Genomic DNA, 22824 nt, shown 5'->3' with positions numbered 1-22824 from the left:
GTATACCATCAGTGCTCTTGGTTTTGTGAATAAATGTCTAAATGATGATCTGGATAAGCTGGGGTCTCCAGACAAAGAAATCAACCAACAAACTCACACATCTGTAAGTGGAACAATTAAAATATGTAAAACTTTTCTCTAGTTCAAAATGTGATTCTGTCTTTGTTATCTACATTACAATAATGGAGCTTTGAATCTTTGTTAGAAACCAGTTCCTTCCTCACAGAATGACTTCAGATTGAAAATAAAAGAGAACATGTATAGCTACTTTATAAATAATCTTTTCTACTATAGGCACAAGGCCTGAAATTATGGGGGAGGGGCCTAGTCGATTACATCGACCCCATTGCTTCATTGGTACTTAATTTATCGATCACGAAAGGATGAAAGGCAAAGTCGACCTTGGAGGAATTTGAACTCAGAACATACCGACAGGCGAAATGCTGCAAGCATTTCATCCAGCATGCTAACAATTTTGCCTGCTCACTGCCTTGCTACTTTATAAATAATGGCAACCATTCAGATGGGCCTCTGTTGCAGCTTTATGCTGTGGTGATAAAACTGTCAGCTATCACTCGGCCTTGAACTTTTGTCTGATACATAAGCTTATTCACTCTACAGAAGTAGTGCATTTAAAATTTTTGTCTACCTGCACCAGCTTCACATAGCAGCCCCAGCCCATCCAAAGTACCTTGGTTTGCAGGGCGGCCTGCTGTGCTTGAGGAGACCTATTGAATCAAGTACATCAACATCAAAATCAAATGGAAATTGTAGTTGTGATACCCGTGCCAGTGACACGTAAAAAGCACCATCCGAATGTGGCCGATGCCAGCCCCGCCTTGACTGGCTTCCGTGCCGGTGGCACGTAAAAAGCACCAACCGATCGTGGCCATTGCCAGCCTCCCCTGGCACCTGCGCTGGTGGCACGTAAAAAGCACCCACTATACTCATGGAATGGTTGGTGTTAGGAAGGGCATCCAGCTGTAGAAACACTGCCAGATCAGACTGGAGCCTGGTGCAGCCTCCTGGCTTCCCAGACCCCAGCCAAACCGTCCAACCCATGCTAGCACGGAAAACGGACGTTAAACAATGATGATGATGTACACACACACACACACACACACACACATCCTGCCTTTTATATATACAGATGGCAACCATTCAGATAGGCCTCTGTTGCAGCTTTATGCTGTGGTGATAAAACTGTCAGCTATCACTCGGCCTTGAACTTTTGTTTTATGCATAAGCTTATTCACTCTACAGAATTAGTGCATTTTAAATTTTTGTCTACAATCATTTGTTGATTACATTATAATATACTAGCAGTATCGCCCGGTGTTGCTCGGGTTTGTAAGGGAAATAACTATATAAGCATTTTTAGAGAGTTATAGCCAAAAAATAGCAAAAAAATTATGGTAATTTTTTTTTTAAATCGTTGACTTATCGTAGATATTTTTAGAGAGTTACTTCCCTTATATAATAGCGAAAAAATGCATTGAAATGGAAAAAAATTATGGTAAATTTTTTTTTAAATCGTAGACTCATCGTAGACGTGCGCTAATACCCAGAAGGGCTCGATATGAATCACAACTATAAGATACCCAGTTTTGGTTAAACTGCACCACAAAATGTGGGAGTAGTTAGGAATCTAAATCGTAGGAGACAGACACACAACTTGACTTTTATATATAAAGATATTGTTTTGGTTTAAAGGTGTTTTAATAAATGAAAATGGAAATCCCGAAGAAGAGCAGAATTTTGATGAGGCAGTTGAAAACTTGAACACATCCTTAGTGAGGACTCATGTGAGTATATATATTATGATGTTTGAATTGATGTAGCTTCATTGCCCTCTCTTCTATTTACCTTGAATGATTGAATACATGATAGAGTGGATGGGGGCTCTAACTCTGTGAGGTACAAAGCAGCCTTACTAGTGTTGGTGCTATGATGCAATGCATCCAGTACATTCTGTGAAGTGGTTGGTGAACAGAGTAAATCTGGGGTCAAGTCGAACCCTTGGTCTTGTTGAGGACAGGACAACCTCTTTTGTTCTGGTACAGTCTGTGAAGTGGATGATGACATGAAGTGCACCAAATAGTAAAAAATGAGCTGAAAGTTATACATATGAGACATGAGCCTCTGACCCATCAAGGAGTGTGGTTGGTTAGTCCACATCACTCTGTAGGGAACATAGGGCTGGCTCCCTGATTTCTCTGGCATATATACGTTCCTCCTTTTTTTCCAGCTGAGTGGAACTGGAGCAACATGAAATGAAGTGTTTTACTCAAGAACGCAATGCATCGCCCAGTCAAGAATTGAAACTGCAATCTTACGATCATGAGTAAGATCATGACCCTAGATTCAGACTGTGACAACTCATTCAACCAATGCCAGCATGGAATTACTTTTTCTTTCTTTTTTTTTATTAATGACTGTGTGGTAAGTAGCTTGCTTACCAACCACATGGTTCCGGGTTCAGTCCCACTGCATGGCACATTGGGCAAGTGTCTTCTACTATAGCCTTGGGCTGACCAAAACCTTGTGAGTGGATTTGGTAGACAGAAACTGAAAGGAAGCCGTCATATATATGTATATATATGTATATATATATATATATATATATATATATATATATATATATATATATATATATATATATATGTGTGTGTGTGTGTGTGTCTGTGTTTGTCCCCGTAACTTAGTGGTTCAGCAAAAAGAGACCGATAGAATAAGTACTAGACTTACAAAGAATAGGTCCTGGGGTTGATTTGCTCGACTAAAGGCAGTGCTCCAGCATGGCCACAGTCAAATGACTGAAACGAGTAAAAAGAGTGTAAGAAAGGCAGTGCCCATGACTTATAACAGTGCCTCCAAGTACAAAGTAAATAGGGTCCTAAAAGCATATTGTTTAATTCTATACCCCTGCACCCAATCTCTCCCTGTCAAGCCTTCCCCACAACTCATCTGCCTAATACCCATCCCTCCATCATTCTCCTAACTACACTACTATTTACTCAGCTGCTGTAATCATTCCTCCCCACCTTTGTACTGCTAATTAATTACCCTTCTCCTTGGAACCACTTCCACTTCTCAACCTATACTGCATTCTCAGTATTATCCCTTACCACTTCATCTTCCATTGAACACCCCTTTTCTTTGAACCCTTCATTATGGACCATCATCACCCTCTGCACCCACCTATTTTTATTCGTCCCTCTCTATATACACCCCTACATACTTCTGACCTCCATCTCTGCCACTGTGCTTCCCTCCCTTATCCGCACCCAAACGCTTCACATCTTTTTCCTCATTTATTATAATTTTACTATACTGTTGCTTTCCACCACCACCCTTTATGTAATGCCACTTATCACCTCCTCCTCCTCCTCCTCCCTGAACCATTCCTATTTTCGTTTACCTCCCCACCCAAACTGAGATTCATCATTGACCACAGATCCACCTGTGTTAACCATTCACTGCATTCACCTCTGTCCCATCTCGGCAGCCCTGGAAAATTTGTGTCCGTAACGATTCGCAGCTCTCGAGTTGATCCATACCTACCATCTGCAGCAGGTCTCCAAGGTGTATAGCCTCTCGTCGATAGCGCCAATGTAGGTAAGGGAAGTCGGCAAAATGGATCCATACCTTCGGAAGAAGGATTGGCTCCGAGGACCGGATCAGTTGGGCTGTGTGTTGCCACGTCGCCGTACACTTGGCGTCACACTGCCAGGTGCCAGAACACATCTTCACGCGAAGCAGCGGACTAGTACGGGGCTGTAGCGTTGGCGTCGGCCTCACAAACCTACTCATCCATCCAGCATCAATCTTCTGTTCCTCTTCTTTCTCTTACCCATCTTCTTGTGCCTTGAGGATACACTCTAACATCTCATTTCCACCATCTTGTATCCCTTTCTAATTGAAGGAGCCATGTACAGCAAGATGCCAATTCCTGTCCTTCTGTCATACTTTAACCCCCTGACACCTGACACAAAGCCACCTCCCTCAACATTGCATTCTTTCTCAGTCGAGGTGTCATCTCTTGTGACTTGGTTCTGTTACTAGTGACAGTGCCACAAAACATGTCACCTTGTTCTCTCTGTAAAGTGGCTGGCATTATGAAGGGCACCCTGCCGATGAAACCATACCAAATCAAATATTGGTACACAACACAGTCCTCCAGCTCATTGGATCCTATTAAACTGCCTAAGAATTCCATCTGTCCTATTAGCATGGACCAATGGAATTCACTGAAGCAGATTTTGCATGGCTGGGATGCCTTTCCTGTCACCAACCTTTACCTCTTTCCAAGCAAGATAATATTTTACCATAGTTAGACTTGCTTTTCATGAAACACTGGAAACAAACAACATTGCTTGTGTGATGATGATGCTCGTTTACAACCATCACATGTGTGTTACATAGACATATCATCATCATCTTCTATGCATGCATGGGTAAGGGACCACCTCAAATGTAGGAGACCACTTCAGGCTACTGAGTCTGTTTTGGCAGGATTTTTACGGCTGGATGCCCTTCCAAATGCCAACCACTTTGCCAACTGATGGCACATAAAAAGCACCCTCTACACTCTGGGAGTGGTTGGCGTTAGGAAGGGCATCTGGCTGTAGAAATTCTGCCAGATCAAGATTGGAGCCTGGTGCAGCCATCTGGTTCGCCAGCCCTCAGTCAAAATCGTCCAACCCATGCTAGCATGGAAAGCAGTCATTAAACGATGATGATTTACAGTGTGGGCTGGATACTTTTTACGTGGCACCAGCACTGGCAGGGTAACCAAGTAAGTAACAAGACAAGGAATTTTGAGAGAAGTCAGAGCATTTGAGGAGGGAACTCATGTCAGAGCATGAAAGGTTAGAGTATGACAGAGAGGCAGAAACAGATGTCTTGCTATAGCAGAGGGGCCATTGGAAGAGGTGATCCAGTATCAGATGATGACGGTTAGAGTGTAACAGAGAAATAGAGGCAGAAACAAGTATCTTGCTATAGAGGAAATACATGGTTACCCAGTGAGGGAGAAAGAGAGATGATGATGATAGTATAAGACTCTTTCTGTCTACCAAATTCATTCACAGACTTTGTTAGGTCCAGGGCTATACTAGGAGACATTTGCCGAATCTTTTCGGTTTGAACGGCAGTTTTTTCTAGCAGTGTCATATGAAATTGTCACCCATAATTATGACCCTAGTATCGATCTATTGCATTTCAATCTGTTTTAGGGTTAGGGTGGGGGGAAGGGTATCTTTTTTTCTTCACAAATGTAAATAAACTCAATCTGTTTCTTAAACAAAGGACATATTCATACGGCACAGAATGTTTTTACCTCAATAGACATCATTGATTGGTTGAAATTGCAGAAATTGAAGAAGAAAAAAACAACAAATATCTTACAAACTATAGAATTTTCTCAATAAAGCCAAGAGAAAAAGATGTTTTATAAACACATTCTACCAGTATACGAAGTTTAAAAGTGTTTAGTTACCTAGAAATTATTTTTTTTAAACTGCCGTTCAAACTGAAAAGATCCCATTTGCCAAAGATGCCACACTGTAGGACTGAACCCAAGACCAAATGGTTGGGAAACAAGCTTCTAAGTCACACAGCCACACCAACACCTATATTATATCTTATGTATATGTTTTTCATTGTCCCTTATTTATGTTTTTTTTGTTCTTTGCCAGATCCCTGAAACTGTACAGAAGATTTTCAACGATCCATCTTGCACACAGATGCATGCAGATGTAAGATTATTTTTATTGTTTTTTTTTATTTTAGAAAGTTATTTAACCCTTGGTCAGCTCTGATGGAGCAGACATATAATCAGAAACGTTCCAAGTGGCACTGGATTAACCATTAAGTAAAATAAGCTCATGCTTAAGGTATTAAGAGAAGGGGTGGTGCCACAGAAATGGTAAATGGTCTACAGCACAAAAGAAATCACTTTAAACTTAATAAAATAATATTCAAAGTGGTTTATATGATTGGAAATATAATTTCAAAGTGTTCATGGTGTCATGGGGAGGATCTGATCAAAGACTTTGCAATTAATAAAATAGGAGAAAACTTTTCAAATATAAATAAAGATGGTAAATAAATATTATTTTCCATCTTACTGTTAATTTTTGTTTCATTTTAAAAAATAAAATTAATTTTATGTTTATAATTGTTTATTTTTTGAATTACATACACATGGGGTCACTAAAATCTTTTAAGTGCTTAGGTCACTAAAATCTTTTAAGTGTCGAAGAGTATCCACTCCAGAAGTTATAATGCCGGAGATGGTGGAGGTGGTGGCAGAGTGATGACAGCATTGTAGTAATTTAAACTTGTTGAAAATATATTTTTTTTTAAGAGGCATCTCAGAAATATTTTATTTGTGCTTTATTTTGTTTCTTTTCAATTTTGAAGAGCAAAAACTTCTGGATCATGCTGCACGCCATGAAAGAATTTACTGAGAACGAAGGCAAAAGTAAGTCAGTTCCTTTGTCTCCATTACTACTTATTGACATTAGTTTCAATATATAAAATAATGAGCAAAATGCCCCTTCCCCCCCGTCCAATGGACGGTGCTGAGTTGTCAAACATTTAAACCAAATTTTCTCAAAACAACTTGTCCGATCGTCCCATAGACCTCCCCTTTGAGAAACACTGATTTAACCTAAATTTGAGACACCAGCAAAAGAAGAAATAAAGATAGACTTTTTTTCAATTCCAAGAAAAACGATTTTACAAATGCACGTTCCCACGGCTTTATCGATCGCATTCTCACCTGGAATCGATTTTTGTAATGTTTTCAAGACTTATACATGCCCTGATACTATCGGTATCTACATATCAAATTTGAGCGCAATCGGATGGAAGATGCCCGAGATCCTAGAAAACACACACACAGACAGACAGACGACGGATTTTATATAATAGATTTCTCAATATTACTACATATATATACAACCATTTCTTACTCTCTCCTCACATTCTTATAACCCCTATCTCACTCCTCTCCCCTACTAATCAACCATCTCTATCATATCTTACCCCTTGAGGGTCTGCTCTAGCAACTTATCACATATCTTCCTCCCAGCTGTTCTCAACCACGCTTCTATAATGCAGGGTAGCTATGTACCTTTTCTGTAGCAAGACACATTTGCTTGTCCCTCTATCATACTTTAACTCCCAGCATCTGGCATAAAGCTACCTCTTCTCCCTCTAAAATATACTCTTCCTTCCACCACCTGTCCCATTTTTTCCCAAGCATTGTGTATCAAGTCTACATTGGCCAGTGTGCCTTTCATTTTTAAGGTACAAAGGCATTAAAAAAGGACATCCAGCTGTAGAAACCTTACCAAAACAGACATTGGGGCGTGGTGCAGTCCTGCAGCACAGTAGCTCCTGTCAAACTGCCCAATGCATGCCAGCATCGAAAATGAAAAATGGACATTAGACAATGATGATAATGTATCTAATAAAACCATTGTTTTGTATTTGTTCACTTGAGAATTTGGTCGATATTTCTATTTTACAGGTGCTCTACCTTTGAGAGGTACGATTCCTGATATGACAGCAGATTCTAACCGTTATATTCAGTTGCAGAACATCTACAGAGAGCAAGCACATAAAGATGTTACTAATATCCTCCATCGTGTCCAGAACATTCTGCAGAAAATTGGAAAGGTCATTATCAGTTTTTTCAGGGGTTTTTTTTCTTAGTTTTGTTTTGTTTTTTCTTGTGTATTGGAGTTAATGTCATATTACTTTTTCACTCTTGAACTTTATATTTACCATATTTTAACATGTATAAGGAACCCTTTTTTGTCAAAAATTCAGTTAAAAAAATATGGGAGTTTCTTATACATGGATAGTATTATGATCCCTTGCAAAACCTTTTTTCCAAATTTTAAGCCCCAAAAATTAGAGGGTTCCTTATACATGTTAAAATATGATACTTTTGGTGGGGGGACAAACACTGACACACAAACATATATATATATATATATATACGACAAGCTTCTTTCAGTTTCTGTCTCTGAAATCCACTCACAAGGCTTTGGTTGGCCCAAGGCTATAGTAGAAGACACTTGCCCAAGATGCCACACAGTGAGATTGAACCTGGAACCATGTGGTTGAAAAGCAAGCTTCTTATTACACAACCATGACTGTGCCTATATGTTTAAACATACATTACACTTGAACTTTGTATTTACCATATTTTAATATGTATAAGAAACCCTTTTTTGTCAAAAATTCGGTTAAAAAAAATATGGGAGTTTCTTATACATGGATAGTATTATGATCCCTTACAAAACCTTTTTTCCAAATTTTAAGCCCCAAAAATTAGGGGGCTCCTTATACACGTTAAAATACGATACTTTTTGTTTTGTGAACTTCTTCAAGTGAAAGCATGTGGTATAGTTTGGGTGTTGGTTTCAGTCATTAGGATGTGGGTTCAATTCTCAGGTCAGGCAGTGTTTTATGTCCTTGAGCAAAACATTTGATTTCATTTTGTTTCAGTTGAATTTAAACCACACTTCTTCTTTTTTAATCTCTTTAATAAATGTTTATCTTTTTCTTTCCTTTTGTAGCCATATTGCAGCATCACTGAACAAGATGTAAAATTATTTTGTAAGTATTTAAAAATACTTTGCTCATCTCTGTCTACTTCGACTCTCAGCAAATAATTTTTTCTTTCATTTGTTTTCCACTTCCATTTTTGTGTGCTTGCATGGATTAGATGAACATATTAGTGAGGCCTTTCCTGTCACTCACCCTTACATTTTTTTCCAAGTAAGGAATATCTTATTCCACATGTTTTCAAAAGTGCACAGCCAGCAGACTACCTATCAACCAGGAGAATAACAGCAATGTCACTGCCTGTAGTTGGATCAATTTTCATCATCATCATCATCATGGTTTAACGTCCACTTTCCATGCTAGCATGGGTTGGACGATTTGACTGGGGACTGGCGAACCAGACGGCTGCACCAGGCCTCAATCTTGATCTGGCATAGTTTCTACGGCTGGATGCCCTTTCTAATGCCAACCACTCTGAGAGTGGCACATAAAAAGCACGTTTTGAGTGCTGGGCCTCATGGAGGCAATGATCAGAACCTTTAGCATTATGTAGTGCTTGAGAAGTTGGACGATGATGATGATGATGAATTATTACATGTATTTGTGATGGATTTGGCCTTATTGATGTTGCTTCTCTGAATTAGACAAACAAATATAAGTATCTTTATAATACCCTTAATGACCAACCTATCACTGTAAATGTTTCAGGTAAAAACGGAAGCTTTTTACGAGTGATTCACTGCAGAAGTTTGGCAGAAGAATATGATCCCAAAAGTGCACAGATTCAAGAAGGTATCAAAATTATTAACATTTTTAACTAAGCAAAAAACTTTTTTGTTTTCTTTAAGGCTAGAAGAGATATCTGCTCTTAATCTTTAATCCTTTTGACATCAGCCCGGCTTAGACTATCCTTGGTTTGATGAAAAAATTTTCCTAGTTTAAAGGGATCTTAATTAAGAGTCGCCATGATAGATCGTTAGCCACTACACACATTTTTTTCTCTCCTTGTTTTTTCTGTGTCCCTTTCTGTAGAAGAGCGGAGGCTCGAAACGTAAAAGACTTTTTCTATTCCTGAGCGTTATACTAATACATCTGTTTGTTTTGTACACCACCTGTCTTCGGCTTTAAATATATATATATATATATATATATATATATATATATATATGGAGCCTGGTGCAACCATCTGGTTCGCCAGCCCTCAATCAAAATCGTCCAACCCATGCTAGCATGAAAAGTGCACGTTAAACGATGATGATGATATATATATATAGGGAGAGTTTACAAAAAAAATACAAAAGCCGAAGACAGGTGGTGTACAAAACAAACAGATGTATTAGTATAACGCTCAGGAATAGAAAAAGTCTTTTATGTTTCGAGCTTACGCTCTTCTACAGAAAAGGACACAGAAAAAATAAGGAGAGAAAAAAATGTGTGTAGTGGCTAACGATCTATCATGGCGACGTGGCATATGGTTGTTCTTGTATTGGGTGTGCTGCCACATGCGATAACAAAAGTTTTGCACTGAGATTTGAGATTAAATTAACAAGGAGGGTTGATATTTATAATGACTTTGCCCCTGACATTTGTATGTATTTCCAGGACTCCAGCTTGGAGATGAAGAAGACAGTGATATCGTGTTTTATCTCATGCTGCGAGCTGCCGAACGTTTCTTTGAAGAGTACAGCCGCTACCCAGGCTGGTATGATGATCAAGTAGAAGGGGACGTTTTTAAATTAAAGGTAATATTTGCTATATTAATTAATTAGTCACTTTTCACTTGTTAATCATATTCTGTATTTAATTTCAGCCTTTACAACTTTCTCACATTTATTATCATCTCCTTCCTTTCTTATTGTTAAAGTCATCCCAGTGTGGGATCCACTTCATGTTCAAGGGATCTGCAAGAAATACAAGTCAAATTCCATCAATTCAGACTTTATCATCTTTAAAAACAAAGAGACACATCATCATCATTATCATCAACTTCCTCATTGTTTAACTCTTTCGCTACCAACCTGGTTGGAGCCAGCTCTGGCTCTCAGTACAAATGTCTTGTTTTCATAAGTTTTGAATTAAAATCTTCCACCAAACCTTGGTCACAATTAATGCTCCTAACACTAGCTTAATGATAACTAGAGGTTGTTGCCAGTGCTGCTGGACTGGCTCCTTCGCAGGTGGCACGTAAAAAAACACCATTTCAGCGTGGCCGTTGCCAGTACCGCCTGACTGGCCCTCGTGCCGGTGGCACATAAAAGCACCCACTACATTCTCGGAGTGATTGGCGTTAGGAAGAGCATCCAGCTGTAGAAACTCTGCCAGATCAAGATTGGAGCCTGGTGCAACCATCTAGTTCACCTGTCCTCAGTCAAATCGTCCAACCCATGCTAGCATGGAAAGCGGGCGTTAAACGATGATGATGAAGTTATTTTACTAAATTCTTTGTAATATTTAAAGTAATTGAAAGAAACACAGAGCATCACAAAATAAATACAGTAACAAAAGGGTTAATATCTGCTTCTCCAGTCTTGCATGGGTCTTATACAAGAGTATGTTGGGGCAGAGCTTTTGACAGCCAGATGCCATGTTCCTAACACTAATCCCCACTTGTTTCCAAGCAAGGTAATGGTCTCCCGGTCTATCGAATAACAAACAACCTGGACATGTCTTATGCACAGAACTGGAAGCAAGTGACACCATATACTCTCTTTTACTCTTTTACTTGTTTCAGTCACGTAACTGTGGTTATGCTGGAGCACCGCCTTTAGTCGAGCAAATCGACCCCGGGACTTATTCTTTGTAAGCCTAGTACTTATTCTATCGGTCTCTTTTGCCGAACCGCTAAGTGACGGGCACGTAAACACACCAGCATCGGTTGTCAAACAATGCTAGGGGGACAAATACAGACACACAAACACACACACACACACACATATATATATATATATATATATATATATATATATATATTATATATATATATATATATATATATACATATATACGACGGGCTTCTTTCAGTTTCTGTCTACCAAATCCACTCACAAGGCATTGGTCGGCCCGGGGCTATAGCAGAAGACACTTGCCCAAGATGCCACACAGTGGGACTGAACCTAGAACCATGTGGTTGGTTAGCAAGCTACTTACCACACAGCCACTCCTGTGCCATATGACTACAAAAGATCGGATGGACACAGCTGGAATGTTTTTTATCATTAGTTTACTCAGTCAATGACTCACACAATGACTTTATGCTGATTGATTACCAAACAGACCGATTGCCTGAAACAATTGTGTTTTGCTCATGATGTCCGATTGCATATCCCAGGGTTCCATTTCAAATCCCTCACTACAAGATCAAGGGCAGATAAATTGTTAGAATTGTTTGAGCATCAAATAAAATGCCTTGCAATATTTTTTCCAGTTCTTTACATTTTACATTAAAATCCCACAGAGGTCAACTTTACCCTTCTTCCCTCTGAGGTTCATAAAATAAGGTACCAGTCAAGTACTGGGGTTCAATGCTGTCTACTAAACCGCTTCTCTCCAAAATTGCTGATTTTGTCCCAGAATTAGAAACATTTATTATTATTCTAACTTACGTTTTTTTTTATTTAATTTTGTTCCAGACACACGTTAGCAAGCTCCTCATGGAATTAGGCCTCTCATCTACTTTGATCAAAGATGATTATATTCACGAAATGTAAGTCAATCAATTATTTTTACCTGTCAAAACGATTCCATCAAATAACAAATGGTTGCATGTTCTACAGTGGAGAAGTCAAATCTTTTACTTGTTTCAGTCATTTGGTTGCGGCCATGCTGGAGCACTGCCTTTAGTTGAGCAAACCGACCCCAGGATTTATTCTTTGGAAGCCTAATACTTATTCTATTGGTTTCTGTTGAAATCAACTGCTTTTGTTTCATTTAATTTTTAAGATAATGAAGAATTATTATATTTACTCATGTATAAATCACACCCCTAATTTGGGGTCAAATCTTGATACAAAATACTTTTAGCTCTGCCCTCCCACCAGTTTTCCAGTTAAAATCAACTATATAATAATATACAATTTATAGATGAGTTAATACAGTAAGTAAAACATATACGTGTGTGTATATGTTTGTGTGTCTGTGCTTGTCCCCGCAACATCGCTTGACAACCGATGCTGGTGTGTTTACGTCCCCGTAACTTAGCGGTTAAACAAAAGAGACCGATAGAATAAGTACTAGGCTTCCAAAGAATAAGTCCTGGGGTCGATTTGCTCGATTAGAGGCGGTGCTCCAGCATGGCCGCAGTCAAATGACTGAAAAGAGTAAAAGAGTGTGGCTATGTTCCTTTTTTTTACTTTCTTTCAGTTTAGTTTTATTCTTCTTATTAATCATAATGTTTCTTATTTTTCTAATTATTTAGGTGCCGCTACGGTGCATCAGAGCTGCATTCTATTGCTGCATACATGGGTGGAGTAATGTCTCAAGAAGCCATCAAAATAATTACTGGACAATTCGTGCCTTTCAACAATACTCTGATATATAATGCTATGAAACAGTGCACCACCACACTAGAGTTATGAGTTATTACCAATATCAGGTCTGAATAATATTACACACACATACACCACGTATATACATATGCACTCATACAAACTAACAGCTTTAAATTTTATACAGTACAAAAAAAAAATTTTTTGAACACATAAAATTTAGAATATTTAAAGCCAGAGCTTTTCAGCCCAATGCAACTATTTTGAAAGGTGATACATATATGAATGAACTCAATCAGGTTATTCTTAATAAATTAAAAATATATTTTTAAGTTGATGATTAATGTTGATATAAACTCACATGCATACACACATACAACAATTAAAACTATCAACTAGTTTATGAATTACTATGTAATATTTCTTTGCAAATATTTTAAATTCTTCTTCATTGAAGTACATGGCAAACAGTGTTATCTACTTCACACTTAACGATGTATTTTGCTTTGGATTTTTCACCATTTTACATTCCTACATCTTGATTTTCTCATGCTTAGATTAATTAAATAAATTGCTTCATCCGTTTAGCCATCTGCCTTGTAATTTTTTTTTGTGTGTGAGTGGAGAAAAATATATTCAAGGAAACTAGTTCTATGTTTTGAATTCTTAAATTTTGTGATGTAACATTCATCATCATCATCATCATCGTTTAACATCCGTTTTCCATGCTAGCATGGCCTGGATGGTTCGACTGGGGTCTGGGAAGCCAGGAGGCTGCACCAGGCTCCAGTCTGATTTGGCAGTGTTTCTACAGCTGGATGCCCTTCCTAATGCCAACCACTCAGTGAGTGTAGTGGGTGCTTTTTACGTGCCAGGTGAGGCTAGCAACGGCCACAATTGGTTGGTGCTTTTTATGTGCCACCGGCACGGAGGCCAGTTGGGGTGGCGCTGGCAACGGCCACGTTCAGATGGTTCTTTTACGTGCCAGTTCTTTTACGTGCCAGTTCTTTTACGTGCCACTGGCACTGGTATCACAACATTGTTGTTTAAAAATACAATAACTTTTAGATTTTTGATTGAATGTGTAAAGGCATGGGCATGGCTGTGTGGTTAGGAAGCTTGCTTCCTGCTCACATGGTTTCAGGTTCAATCCCACTGTGTGGCAACTTGGGCAAGAGTCTTCTGCTGACCAAAACTTTGCAATTGAATTCAGTAGGCAGAAGTTACCACTGAGTGTGTAAGTACTTGTGCCACCTAACAGAGAGTGTAACTTCATAGTCAATTATATATATATATATATATATATATATATATATATATATGCCAGGAGCGTAACCAGCCCACTTATGCATACCTTTTCCTTCTTTGGACACTAAACTCTGCTTGCGAAGACCTGTTGAGGCAAGTGAAATCAAATCAAAATCAAATTTGATGACTGGCATCCATGCTAGCGGGGTGCAAAGAGCACCGTACGAGTGTGATTGTTGACAGAGCGGCTAACCAGCTTCCATGCCAGTGGCACATAAAAGGCATCATTTGAGTGTGATCATTACCAGCATCGCCTTACTGGCGCTTGTGCCCGTGCTAGTAGGGTGCCAAGAGCACCATCCGAGCGTGATCGTTGCCAGAGCAGCCAACTGGCTTCCGTGCCGGTGGCACGTAAAAGGGCACCATTCAGGCATGATCATTACCAACATCACCTTACTGCCACCTGAGCCGGTGGCATGTGTAAAAAGATTTGAGCAAGGTCATTGCCAGTACCACCTGACTGGCCCCCGTGCCAGTGGCATGTAAAAAGCACCCACTACACTCTCGGAGTGGTTGGTGTTAGGAAGGGCATCCAGCTGTAGAAACTCTGCCAGATAAAGATTGGAGCCTGGTGCAGCCGTCTGGTTTGCCAGCCCTCAGTCAAAATCGTCCAATCCATGCTAGCATGGAAAGCGGACGTTAAACGATGATGATATATATATATGTGCACATATAGACACTCACATATACACATATCTCTCTATGATAATAGCTGATATAAAGGTTGGTTGGTTGATTTCTCCAGTTATACTTTACATTGTATAGAGTGAAGTACAGAGACAGTTAATGTAAGTGGGGCTGGATGAGTGCACATACTATGCTTAAAGGAATGCTAGACACACACACACATGTATGCATGGTAAGAAAGAAAGAATCAGAGACAACTGAGAAGTAGGAAGGGAGGAAGTACATAACAGTAGTTTTGGGGCAATTTTTCAAATGTGAAATTTGTTTTATTGAGCTTTATTTTAAGGTAATAAACAATTTTCTTTTGAAACTTAGAATTAACTTCATAATTTTGTATAATCACTACGAAATTTGTATGTAAGCCATATTTCTTGATATTATGTCACAAAGTATTTTTGAAACTTTACCTGTCATTTGATAGTCAACCCTCTTGTATATATATATATATATATATATAATGTTGTTGATGACTTACAACTGTGGAACTGTGGTGCTTAACCCTTTCGTTACCAAGCCAACCGAAAAAATCTTGGCTCAAATGACCAGCCCAGCCAAAGCCAGCCAAGTGAACCTAATTGATATTTAAATGTGAAAACACTTGATTTCATTTTGTAAATAGTCAAGTTACAGTATCTGACATTGATGTGATATCTGAGCTGTACGAAGTTTGGGAGATTTTTTTTCCACATTTTTTCTTTGGTGATTTTTTTTTCAACTTTTAAAATAGATAACAGTTTCATGCTATTAAGCTGTGATTCTGATTTTGAGTTCTTTTCAACAGAAAATATGGAGAAATCAAGCAAATGTAAGCTTGTTTGAAGTGATTACTACGGAAGCAAACTGAGGAAAAAGATAGCTTGTGGTTTACCTGTATTTACCTGTAATTAGAGTCACTTTGAGACAAAAGTTATGCAATAGAATTGATTAAGAACCTTTTCTTCAATTGTGTTCCAGAAATCACATTAATATGTCAATAAATAAAGTAGTTACAGTTTAATGAAACCAGTCTAAATTTGTGATTTTAGAATTTAATTGAAACTCATAAGGGGTGTGTTTTGCTTAGAAATATAGTAACGAAAGGGTTAATCCATATGTCAGGACATGTATAATTCTTCGGGTTCTGCAAGTGGTGCCCTGAAAATGGATTCTTCTTCCATTATCCTGATCTTCACTCTTTGTGGATCAAATCTTTCTCCATTATAATCACTTGTCATGAAACAAGCCCTTGCCTTCATCAGGGACGCATTCACAGCAAACAGATTGTCATAAAGAATGCCCCCTAAAATTCCACCGAAAATGGGTCCCAGCCAGTATATCTGCACCAAAAAGAAAAAAGAAAGAGAGAATTAAATTTTTAAATCTTTAAAATGTTTCCGCTTCAAAGCTACTGTCGATATTTATTTCCAAACAACAAAGTCTCTTACTCCATGTTTACCTTTTTGATTGAACCAGGAACAAAATATACAGGTGCAATATTGATTTTTCTAGAACCTTTTATTCCAAGGCTACTTCAGATCACTGATTTTTCCAAACCAGAAGTGGTCACTTCTAAATGAAACTAATATTAAATTTATTTAAGTTAAATGAAATACAGGTACCTGTACATTGGTACAAATGAAGCAAATTTATTAAACCTTGTGATGTTATGAGCCAAGTTGCGTTGTAGGGGAGGACTGGAAGTGAGGCATATGGGTCCCACCAGAAGGGCTGCGGTGGGCATGCGGGGTCAGTGAGGCGCAAGCAGCAGTCGAGGCAAAGAGCAGGTGCGTTAGACAGACAGCACACATGGACATTGAGTGAATCTTGCAGATTGAGACATAGTACATGGACATTGAGAACAACCCTTTTCCGGACCAACAGTTAAGACTACCGCAATTCTCTCTTTGCTTCTGTCTTTTTTCTTCTTCACATCACAAAACTGTACTATCCACGGTACAGTGAAACAGCACCACCAAGTCAACTAGCATAGCAGATGCAGGAATTTGAAGTTCTAATCTGTAAATTAGTGTGGGTTATAAGAGGTTCTGAACCATCGGTGCCTGGAAAGTTGGTCTCATACCTGTAGTTGTAAAGTAAATCTTTTAACAATGTAGCCCTTGTCTGCACCCAATAAAATAACATAAAAGTAACTATACTGACCCAATGGTGTTCCCAAACTCCTCCAACAACAGCTGGCCCAAGGGATCTTACAGGATTGATTGAAGCTCCAGTAAATTTTGCCTGAAAATAGATTCAATACACAGATATATATATATATATATATATATACATACATATATAATAAAATTTTAGAATTATGAGTTTAATTATAATTAGGGTTCATGCAGGTGGGTTGTTGAGTATTGCTAGCTGGGAGATTTACTTATAGTAGTGAAATAGTTAGTTTTAACTGCTACTTCTAAATTTCGGTATGTGGTGAAGTAAATTTTTGCTAAACCCTTATTATAATTATACTCATAATTATAAAATTTTATGTATAAGTTTACCGATAATGGTTCTTTTAACATACTGAACTACTTGGTTTAATTATTAATTAATTAATTAATTAATTAATTTTACCCTTTATTATTATGGATTATATATATATATATATATCTGTAACAGATACAGATGGTATTGGTATGTTTTTCATAGAATAATCTATGTAATAGGCGTCCATATTAAATTCTTCTGTGTGTTAGAGTCCTGAACCGATGTCTGGCGATTATCCAAAAAAGCCGTATAAGCTCTTAGTGAAGAAAGCGTCATTCGGAAGGTAATTTATTGGTAAAAACAGTATATATATATATATATATATATATATATATAGCCATTAGCATTTGGTTATTTTGATGACATCAAAGAATGGAGTAACAACAGGAGTCTGGCTGATTGTATGCATACAGCATAAGACAGGGGGAATTGGGGGAGTCTTGGTAAGCCAACATCTAGACTCAGTGGGGCATCTAGCTGATGATAAATAACCCAACTTAGATGGGAACAAGGTCACAAAGACATAATTTTGAGTAAAATTATTTTACTGATTGCAATGGTGATAGTATTATTACTATGATATATACTTACTCCCATTAAAATACAGGCCGTTATAACAATGCCGATCGTAAGTGGGAATGGTCCTTTGTGGTCTGTGCGTCTTGTGTCAGAAGTGGCATACACAGTCATCACAAGGAAGAAAGCCAAGAAGCTCTCGACTAACATTCCTTGAAAAACACCTACATCTTCTGCCAGAACAGTGGGACACAAATCTACTGTCTTATTCTTAGGAAGAACCGACAGTAAAAGAGCAGCACCTGTAATTCCACCAACTGATTGAAATATCAGGTAAAATACAGCACGGACAAAACTGATCTTACGAGTTATCATCAGAGCCAATGTCACGGAAGGGTTGAAATGAGCACCACTGGTCTGTCCAAAAATCCACACCAAAGTCACAATTGTGAAGCCGAAACCAAATGATACCTAGATTAAAAAGAAAATATGTTTAGTATGATCACTGCATATGGAAATACATTTATGGTTGCTTTTAGAAAGAACATAGAATATATATTCTGTTACATCTGGGGAGAGTCATTTTCTTTTTGTGCCTTATAATGTAACACACTCACCGGTAAAATTTCCACTTAATTCTTATTTTTATTTTCCTGAAATTTTCGTTGCGTCTTGCAACCTTTTCAATAGTCTTTTAAGATGCAACGAAAGTTTTAGGAAAATAAAAATAAGAAAAAAAGTGGAAATTTTACCAGTGAGTGTGTTACATAATAAGGCACAAAAAGAAAATGACTCTCCCCAGACAACAGAATATGCTTCAACACACGAAATCATATAAAGAATCTTGCAAACCAAATCCCAAAACAAAATAAAAATCGAATATATATTTCAGATATGTACTTGCCAGGAATGTGATTTTATCTTCAGTTGAAACTAAAACGATTACAATGTAGAAGACACACATTTAACTCTCTTTACACTTTAACTCTCTCTTTTACTTGTTTCAGTCATTTGGCTGTGGCCATGCTGGAGCACCATCTTTAGTCAAGCAAATCGACCCCAGGACTTATTCTTTGTAAGCCTAGTACTTATTCTATCAGTCTATTTTGCCGACATAAACACACCAGCATCAGCTGTCAAGCGATGTTGAGGGGACAAACACAGACACACAAACATATACACACACACATACATACATACATATACATATATATATATATATGATGAGCTTCTTTCAGTTTCCTATTTCTTTACTGCTGACAAGGGGCTACACAGAGGGTACAGACAAACAGATTAAGTCGATTATATCAACCCCAGTGCATAACTGGTACTTACTTAATCAACCCCGAAAGGATGAAATGCAAATTTGACCTCGGCAGAATTTGAACTCAGAACGTAGCGGCAGACAAAATACCACTAAGCATTTCGCCCGGCGTAATAACGTTTCTGCTGGCCCGCCACCTTTCAGCTTCCATCTACCAAATCCACTCACAAATCTTTGGTCGGTTCGAGGCTATGCTGAAGATGCCATGCAGTGGAACTGAACCCGGAACCATGTGGTTCGTAACCAAGCAACTTACCACACAGCCACTCCTACGCCTATTCAAAAACTATTCAAAAAGAAAACACAAAAACTATTAACTTCTCTAGCGGCACTTATTATTTGCTGTCAAAATTTTTGCTCCACTAACTGAATTGATCACTGATCTGATTTCAAGTATTTCATGAATTAGAATTGCATCTTTGATCAGATTGCAGTTGGTGCAATGAAATTTTTAACACCACATAAATGTGGGAGTCGTAGGAAAGGGCACGCTGGGGAAGCAGAAGGAACAGAATTCTTCTTTCTTCTTCTTCCTGCCCAACTAGCTTGTGCCACTCAATCCTCTGTCTCCTGCCATGCCAGACCATCACAGCCATGGCAGATACCAGTGGCATGTAAAAACACTCATTACACTCTTGGAGTGGCTGGCATTAGGAAGGCCATCCAGCCATAGAAATCTTTACGAATCTTTTCTAAAATTTTTCTTAAAGAAACACTCAACTCCCCTCTTCCAATCTCCACCCATCATCTCCCCACTTTCAAAAAACTAAAAACTCTGAATGTTTTACTTTTTGCTTTTTTGAAAGTGAGTAAGTTTTTTTCAGAAAAATTTCTTTTAGCTGTTGTTTCTAGTATGTCGGATTTTCTGGTGGTGGTGGTCAGATATTTTTGCTGTCTGCTATTTCAGTAGAATTCTACACATGTGTTGAAACAGTAGGTGAAAGTGAAACATTCAGAGTTTTTAGCTTTTTGAAAGCGGGAAGAGGGTGGGCGGGTGGGTGAGGTGGGGAGATGATGGGTGGAGATTGGAGGAGGGGAGTTGAGTGTTTCTTTGAGAAAAATTTTAGAAAAGATTCGTAAAGATTCATAATCTCTGTATTTTTCTATAAAGATTATAAAAAAATTTTGGGAAAAAGTTTAAAATTTGAATGGCAGGAGGAAAATTTAAATTTTGAAAGCGTGGTTCTGGGGTAAAATCCTGATCTTCTATATTGAAAACATAGGAATCAAAAAAAATTTTGGAAAAAAGTTAGAAATTTAAAAATTGGGGTGGGGAGGGGGAAAATTAAAATTTTGAAAGCGTGGTTCTGGGGCAAAATCCTAATCTTCTATATTGAAAACATAGGAATCAAAAAAAATTTGAGAAAAAAAAGGTGGGGCGCAAATGTTACACATACACAATTTTGATTATGCAAAAATTTCTGTATTAGTGAATTTTAGTTTTTGATATTTGATTATCTGAGATTATCCCTAGCACTATAATAAAAACTTCCTGTTTTAACCTTTTGTTGCCATATTTCTGTTGAGATGCTCTGTGTTACTTTCAATTAATTTTAGATATAACAAAGAATTTATGAAATGACTTAGTTATCATTAAGCTAGTGTTAGGAACATAAATTATGATTAAGGTTTGTGGAAGATTTTAATTCAGAACTTATGAAAACAAGATATTTGTACTACAGAACCAGAAGCAGTTTCAGTCGGGTTGGTATTGAAAGGGTTAAAGTGATCTAAGTTAGGTCCTTCCATCAACATTTCAAGTCAATTTATGTTCAAGAGACAAGTTTAATAATGTCAAAGTTATTTTAATAAATTCTTTGTTATTTTCAAAATAGACTGAAAGAAACACAGTAAATTTCAATAACTATATAGTAACAAATGGGTTAAAATAGAGCTTACCTCAATCACAGAAGGTGTGGTCTCTTTGCTCCACTGAGAACATGATCCACAACCCATAAGGACTAATAAGGCGGAACCCAAAAATTCAGCAACATTTGCCCTCCAGAAACGTAAGGATTTAACATCATCCAAGCTGGTTACCATCCTGGATTTTCTTAAGCAACTGCAGCTGATTTTCTGATATTTTAAAGATCCCAAACTTGAATTTGATAAAACCTTCATATAGATATAACACCAACTTCAGAGGTTTTATATTGTTGTATTTCTTGGAGATGCAGATTTCACAAAGCAGGGACGACGTGTTTAAAATTACTTGAGACTTCTCTCATCTCAACCAATATGCTGCTCTTTAGAGTTCGACTAGTCCATTCTTCCAATCCCACAGGGGTGTCAATGACTCTCACCACAACAAGAAGAGAAAGAAAATACTTTCTTATGCAAGTTTTATCTTTAATTCTTGACTGAAGCAAATTTTATTTCTGCTTAAAATAATATAATAATTAGCTTATACAGTGCTCAGATGCACTACAACTTGTCAGAAAAATGCATGAACTGTACACAGAATATGCATAGGAAGTGAACCATGAATGAGTTCTTTACAAAAAAAGTGGGGGGTGCATCAGGTGTAATGTCAGTGAATTTTAAGAAGCATGGAACTTTTGAAGGATGTAGAATCCCAACATCAGCTCCTTTGAGTTTTAGGCAGTGTTTAGTAATTATTTAATGAAGATACTAATTAAATACAAAACAAGAAATTAACCTTTATTTTTCACATTTCTGAGTGGAAACTAACTTCAGCTCCTTTGAGTTTTAGGCAGTGTTTATTAATTATTTAATGAAGATATTAATTAAATACAAAACAAGAAATTAACCTTTATTTTTCACATTTCTGAGTGGAAACTAACTTCATTTGTTATTTAATCATATACAATCTGACAGGACAGCTGGAAGCATTTTTATAAAGCATAACTATGTTTGAAACAATCTAAATAACTTGTTTATTTACTGTAAGCAAATCACTTAAAATATTATTCTATAAATATTAACCTAACAAGAATGAAAATGCCAAGACAATGCAAAGATTTATATAAGCCTTCATCACAAAGTTAATGAATAATGAAACAGTGTGTTTATGTATTAAGCAGTGTTACGTGTAAAGTTAATTTCATCATCCTTTGTTCTCTACAAACAACTGGACCTTTGTATTTCATATGTCAGCGATTTGATATTTCTAAATGGTTACTCTTGATGATGCGTGTCTGTGTATGTGTGTGTGTGTGCATAACTATCTCTCTATCTATCTTTCTATATATGTGTGTGCATATCTATCTGTCTATCTATCTATCTTTCTATATGTGTATGTGTGTGTGCATATCTATCTATCTTTCTATATGTGTGTGTGTGTGTATGCATATTTATCTCTCTATCTATCTGTCTATCTAACTTTCTATATGTGTGTGTGTGTGCATATCTATCTCTCTATCTATCTATCTTTATATATATGTGTCTGTATATATAATAGAGTTTGTGTGTATATGCATATGTTCC

The 22824-nt window shown here is 37.5% G+C and overlaps 2 protein-coding genes across 3 annotated transcripts in view; one reads left to right on the top strand and one right to left on the bottom strand.

The window, feature by feature from the left end:
• Positions 1-19260, top strand: part of LOC115212080 (NEDD8-activating enzyme E1 regulatory subunit) — a 37509-nt gene extending 18249 nt beyond the window's left edge. The window contains exons 11-20 of one of the 2 annotated variants that reach the window (XR_005001657.1): positions 1714-1805; positions 5700-5759; positions 6427-6487; positions 7541-7689; positions 8598-8637; positions 9295-9378; positions 10189-10328; positions 12216-12289; positions 13001-13220; positions 19218-19260. Coding sequence is in view for 1 of the 2 variants with exons in the window: in XM_029780902.2 (XP_029636762.1) it covers positions 1714-1805; positions 5700-5759; positions 6427-6487; positions 7541-7689; positions 8598-8637; positions 9295-9378; positions 10189-10328; positions 12216-12289; positions 13001-13160 (860 nt within the window). In the remaining variant the exon portion in view is untranslated. Of the gene's footprint in view, positions 1-1713; positions 1806-5699; positions 5760-6426; positions 6488-7540; positions 7690-8597; positions 8638-9294; positions 9379-10188; positions 10329-12215; positions 12290-13000; positions 13658-19217 lie in introns of those variants that run through there. The other variant, XM_029780902.2, reaches the window with a different exon arrangement.
• Positions 15433-22038, bottom strand: LOC115215852 (aquaporin AQPAe.a). Its single transcript, XM_029785194.2, has 4 exons — positions 21277-22038; positions 18129-18524; positions 17205-17285; positions 15433-16381 (listed from the first exon to the last, which is right to left on the bottom strand). Exons 1-4 carry the CDS (start codon positions 21496-21498, stop codon positions 16160-16162), a joined length of 921 nt encoding a protein of 306 aa, XP_029641054.1. The 5' UTR covers positions 21499-22038; the 3' UTR covers positions 15433-16159.
• Positions 22039-22824: the final 786 nt, after the last annotated feature.

Source organism: Octopus sinensis, linkage group LG1 (assembly GCF_006345805.1).
Source record: "Octopus sinensis linkage group LG1, ASM634580v1, whole genome shotgun sequence".
NCBI classification, from domain to species: domain Eukaryota; kingdom Metazoa; phylum Mollusca; class Cephalopoda; order Octopoda; family Octopodidae; genus Octopus; species Octopus sinensis.
This window is presented reverse-complemented; position numbering and strand designations above follow the sequence as displayed.